The following is a 5913-nucleotide window of genomic DNA, read 5'->3' on the forward strand; positions in this document are numbered from 1 at the left end:
TCCTTTGTTTCTTCGGGGTTCACGCGGCATGGAGCTTTGTTCGGAAGAGGAGGGTCGGGGATGAGGTAGATGCTATGTTCAATGCCACTTAGAGGAGGAAGACCGGGAGGTAGCTCATCGGGAAAGACATCCTCGAATTCCTGCAACAAGTTTGAAAACACTAGAGGAAGAGGATTAGGATTGTTAGTTTTTGTCACCTCATCCTTGCATAGGAGGACAAATTGGATGACACTCGATGGGTTCTCACACACTTCTCTCATCTCTCTTTTTGTGGCTAGGAGGACTAAGTTTTTCTCTCTTGGCGAAGAGGCGCTCAATTTTGGCTTGTGGCTCTCACTTTCTTTTTGGTGGTTCACTCTCTCTCTAGGATCTCCTCGATGGCTGGATGCTTGCTTATCGGCGATCACTTGGCTTGGTGACATTGGACGAAGCACATATTCTTTGCCTTTCATCTTGAAGCTGTAGTGGTTGGTTCGTCCGTTGTGCATGACTCCGCGGTCGAATTGCCAAGGCCTCCCCAAGAGGAGATGTCACACGGACATCGGGACCACGTCGCACTCCAAGGTGTCCTCGTAGGTGCCGATCTTGAAAGAAACTTGCACCGTATGCTCCACTTGAATAGTGCTGGAGTCGCTTAACCATTGCACCTTGTAGGGGCGAGTGTGCTTCTTCTTGACCAATTGCAGCTTGGAGCATAGCTCTTCACTTGCCAAGTTGTGACAACTTCCTCCATCGATGATGACTTTGACGGAATGCCCATTGATGCCGGCCTTTGTGTGGAAGATGTGGCACCGTTGGTCTTCGTCTTGGTGGTGTTGAAGCGTCAAGACCTTGGAAACCATGAGAGAGGGACTTGAATCGTTGTCGCAAAACACTTGGTCATCTTCATCTTCATTCACGCGCCGATGCATGGTCACGTGCTCAATGGCTTCCATTTCTTCTTCACTCATCGAGTCGTATGTGCCATCATCGTTGAAGATCATTGTACGCTTGTTGGTGCATTCGAAGGACTTGTGTCCTCAGCCACCACATGTGAAGCACTTGAGAGAACTTGTCTTGACGGTGTCGGTTGGTGGTGCCGAAGATGAGGATGACTTGGGCTTGTAGGTGCTTGCCGGAGGACGAGTCGAGGAGGGCGTAGCTTGCTTGGAACTTGACTTGTCGCCGGTACTTGGTGATGCTCTAGTCGAGGTAGGAGGTGCCAAAGTCGCGGGAGCTTGAGAGTAGGAGCCATAGGTCTTGGACGAGTACTTGGCGTACTTGAAGTCATCTTGGACTTGTCACTCGGCCTTGGTCTCTTGATGAACTAGCTCAAGAAGGTTGGAGTATGGTTGGAAATCGGCAATCCGCTTGATTGGGTGGTTGAGGCCATTCAAGAAGCGTGCCATTGTTTGCTCGTCATCTTCCTTGACATTGGCTCGTATCATGGCAATCTCCATTTCTTGGTAGTATTACTCCACTGTCTTCGTGCCTTGTTTGAGGAGTTGCAACTTCTTGAAGAGATCACAGGTGTAGTGTGTAGGCACGAATCGAGCTCTCATGACATCCTTCATGTCCGTCCAAGTTGTGATTGGTGGTTCGCCTCTTGTACGTCGTCTCTCAAGCACTTGTTCCCACCAAATGAGAACGTAGTCTTGGAACTCGAGGGAGGCCATGGCGATCTTCTTTTCCTCGTCGTAGGTGTGAAGACGGAAGATTTTGTCCACCTTCAAGGCCCATGAGAGATATTCTTCGGGATCATTGCTTCCGGAGAACTTGGGCATGGTGAACTTGAGCTTGCCGTATCGGAGTTCTTCATCAAAATAGCGGTTTTGATGTTGCTCTTGTCATGGAGGGAGGTCCTCAAATGCTTGTTCCTCGCGTTGTCACTCTTGGCGTGGAAGAGGGTCTGGAAGCACTTGTTCCGCTTGGTGTCGCTCTTGTCTTGGAGGAGGACGAGGGATATGCTCTTGGTTGCGCCTTTCTTGTTGCTCTTCGCGACGCGCGTCTTCCTCTTGTATCTCGCGACGAAGAGCTTCCTCTTGTTCTCGCACTCAGCGGTTGCGCTCTTCGACGGCTCGAGTGGCATCGCGGAGTGCACGTTGTGCTTCGAGTTCTTGCGCTTCACGTTCGAGGGCTTGTGCTTTATGGCGCTCTTGTGCGTGTAGAATTGCCTCACCGTCTTGAGGGTCTTGACGAGGCACTTGTGGAGGTAGTTGCTCTTGCTCCATTGCTTCTTGTGCTTGGTGTCTTGCCCTTTCACGTGCTCGAACTCGGTCTTGTAAACCATTGCCATCGAATGGATTGTCTTGAGAATGGCGATCTTGGGGAGCATCACGGCGAGGGGCTCGAGCTAGGGGAGGACTTGTATCATAAGATGAGTAGTCCGAAGAGTGTCAACTTGAGCAGTGGCTTGAGTGGCGCCGTCTTGTTGAAGTAGACGAGGAAGGCGGGCGTCGCACGATCATGTTGCGGAGATCTTCCATTTGTGTAGTGAACTTGTTGTCGATGTAGTCTCGGTTCCTTGCTTCCGCTTGACGAACGTCGGCGGCGAGTTGGTCGAGGAGTTCACCCAAGGCCTCGCTTTCTTGATGGAGAGCCCTTTGCATGATGAAGAAGTGGCCCTTGGTGATGTAGTTGTTATCACCATCTTGCTCCACGAAAAGCAGGTTCGCCGACGAACTTGGCTTATCCATCATAACCAAGTGGGGTGAGAAGGAAAATGAGAGAACAATACCGAAGTTACCTTTTCCGAGAATTGAGGATGTAACAAGTGTCACTCCATGTAATGCCTCAATAGTAGAATTGGAACCGGGTTTGTTTCTCACACCTACAAGTAAAGGGCTTATGGAGGAGCTTGGTTAGGATGGTGGCAAAACTTTCAAGAAAATGTTAGTCAAGATATCGATAAGGTTGAGAAGGTTCACAAAAATGCAAGTAAAGCAAATAGATCAAAGCCAAGGATATCACTAGGAACACACGCACGGAAGATATATGGGATCCGCACAACCAAGGGATGAGCTCAAAATGTGCAACCACGGATAATGCTCTTGTTGTGCGAATGCTAGAGAGACGCTAGCTTGATTTCTCAAATGGGCTAGATACGCATGTGCACCAACCTATAAGAGGAATGTGCCGTCTTCAGTCCCGACTATGCTATGTATGCGATGACCAAGATGATATGCAAAATGGCTCAATGCTATTGCTTATAAGCTCTTTGTGTTTCCTCTTTTTGCTTAAAAGCTTGTCTCTTTTTTTTTCACTATGCTAGATGCTCGAGCCAAGTATGATATGAGACAAGTATGTAAGATATGCACGGGAGATACTTATGGCACTAAGATGATAACAAGATCACTACGGTGCATAATAGCGTGGCCCGGCAATTCTCAACTCGCTAGTCTCGATGGGTAAGCAACGCAAAAGGCTCGGGTAATCAATGCAAAAGCAAAGGTGAGAGTCGTCGAGGTTACTGTCCGATCTTACAGTAAGAATGAAGTTGTTGAAGCCGGTGTGGTGTCCGAGTTGACGATCGAGTGGCGGCGATGATGATGTCCAAATGCGCCTAAGTAGCTGAAACACCTTAGGACACAAGAGAAACCGTGATCCAAAACTCAAACAACCACGCGAAATAGTGCGCGGGAACACGATTGTTGGTTGGGAAACAAATGTTGGAGAACGTAGCAGAAATTCAAAATTTTCTACGCATCACCAAGATCAATCTATGGAGTAATCTAGCAACGAGGGAAGGAGAGTGCATCTACATACCCTTGTAGATCGCTAAGCGGAAGCATTCAAGTGAACGGGGTTGATGGAGTCGTACTCGTCGTGATCCAAATCACCGATGATCCTAGTGCCGAACGGACGGCACCTCCGTGTTCAACACACGTACAGCCCGGTGACGTCTCCTACGCCTTGATCCAGCAAGGGGAGAAGGAGAGGTTGGGGAAGACTCCATCCAGCAGCAGCACAATGGCGTGGTGGTGGTGGAGGAGCGTGGCAATCCTGCAGGGCTTCGCCAAGCACCGCGGGAGAGGAGAAGGACTTGGGAGAGGGGAAGGGCTGCGCCAGGAAAGAGAGGAACTCATCTGTATTGGACAGCCCAAACCTCAACTATATATAGGGGAGGGGAGGGGCTGCGCCCCCACCTAGGGTTCCCTCCCTAGGGGTGGCGGCAACCCCCTAGATCCCATCTAGGGGCGACCAAGGGGAGGGGAGAGGGGGGCGCACCACTAGGTGGGCCTTAGGCCCATCTGAGCCTAGGGTTTGCCCCCTTCCACTCTCCCTTGCGCCTTGGGCCTTGGTGGGGGGGCGCACCAGCCCACCTGGGGCTGGTCCCCTCCCACACTTGGCCCATGCAGCCCTCCGGGGCTTGTGTCCCCACTTGGTGGACCCCCGGGACCCTCCCGGTGGTCCCAGTACGTTACCGATAAAACCCGAAACTTTTTCGGTGACCAAAACAGGACTTCCCATATATAAATCTTTACCTCCGGACCATTCCGGAACTCCTCGTGACGTCCGGGATCTCATCCGGGACTCCGAACAACATTCGGTAATCACATACAAACTTCCTTTATAACCCTAGCGTCATCGAACCTTAAGTGTGTAGACCCTACGGGTTCGGGAACCATGCAGACATGCCCGAGACGTTCTCCGGTCAATAACCAACAGCGGGATCTGGATACCCATGTTGGTTCCCACATGTTCCATGATGATCTCATTGGATGAACCACGATGTCAAGGACTTAATCAATCCCGTATACAATTCCCTTTGTCCAGCGGTATTGTACTTGCCCGAGATTCGATCGTCGGTATCCTGATACCTTGTTCAATCTCGTTATCGGCAAGTCTCTTTACTCGTTCCGTAACACATCATCCCGTGATCAACTCCTTGGTCACATTGTGCACATTATGATGATGTCCTATCGAGTGGGCCCAGAGATACCTCTCCGTTTACACGGAGTGACAAATCCCAGTCTTGATTCGTGCCAACCCAACAGACACTTTCGGAGATACCTGTAGTGTACCTTTATAGCCACCCAGTTACGTTGTGACGTTTGGCACACCCAAAGCACTCCTACGGTATCCGGGAGTTGCACAATCTCATGGTCTAAGGAAATGATACTTGACATTAGAAAAGCTTTAGCAAACGAACTACATGATCTTGTGCTAGGCTTAGGATTGGGTCTTGTCCATCACATCATTCTCCTAATGATGTGATCCCGTTATCAATGACATCCAATGTCCATGGTCAGGAAACCGTAACCATCTATTGATCAATGAGCTAGTCAACTAGAGGCTTACTAGGGACATGGTGTTGTCTATGTATCCACACATGTATCTGAGTTTCCTATCAATACAATTCTAGTATGGATAATAAACGATTATCATGAACAAGGAAATAATAATAATAATAATCAATTTATTATTGCCTCTAGGGCATATTTCCAACAGTCTCCCACTTGCACTAGAGTCAATAATCCAGTTCACATCGATATGTGACTAACACTCAAGGTCACATCCCCATGTGACTAACACCCAAAGAGTTTTGGGTTTGATAATGTTATGCTTGTGAGAGAGGTTTCAGTCAACGGGTCTGAAACATTCAGATCCGTATGTACTTCACAAATTTCTATGTCATCTTCTAGATGCAGCTTCCACGTTCTATTTGGAGCTATTCCAAATAACTGTTCTACTATACGAATCCAGTTTACTACTCAGAATAATCTGGATTAGTGTCAAAGTTTGCATCGGCGTAACCCTTTACGACGAACTCTTTCACCACCTCCATAATTGAGAAAATTCCTTAGTCCACTAGTTACTAAGGATAACTTTGACCGCTGTCCTGTGATCCATTCTTGGATCACTCTTGTACCCCTTGACTGATTCATGGCAAGGCACACTTCAGGTGCGGTACACAGCATAGCATACTGTATA

At 48.9% G+C, this 5913-nt stretch overlaps 1 protein-coding gene across 1 annotated transcript; it reads right to left on the minus strand.

Annotated features, from left to right (window-relative positions):
- Window positions 1-1708: 1708 nt before the first annotated feature.
- Window positions 1709-2314, minus strand: LOC147987194 (uncharacterized). Its single transcript, XM_087542310.1, has one exon. It carries the CDS (start codon window positions 2312-2314, stop codon window positions 1709-1711), a length of 606 nt encoding a protein of 201 aa, XP_087398436.1.
- Between the last annotated feature and the right edge of the window lie 3599 nt (window positions 2315-5913).

Source organism: Triticum urartu, chromosome 2A, assembly GCF_056163025.1.
Source record: "Triticum urartu cultivar PI428250 chromosome 2A, HENAU_Tu73, whole genome shotgun sequence".
NCBI lineage: Eukaryota > Viridiplantae > Streptophyta > Magnoliopsida > Poales > Poaceae > Triticum > Triticum urartu.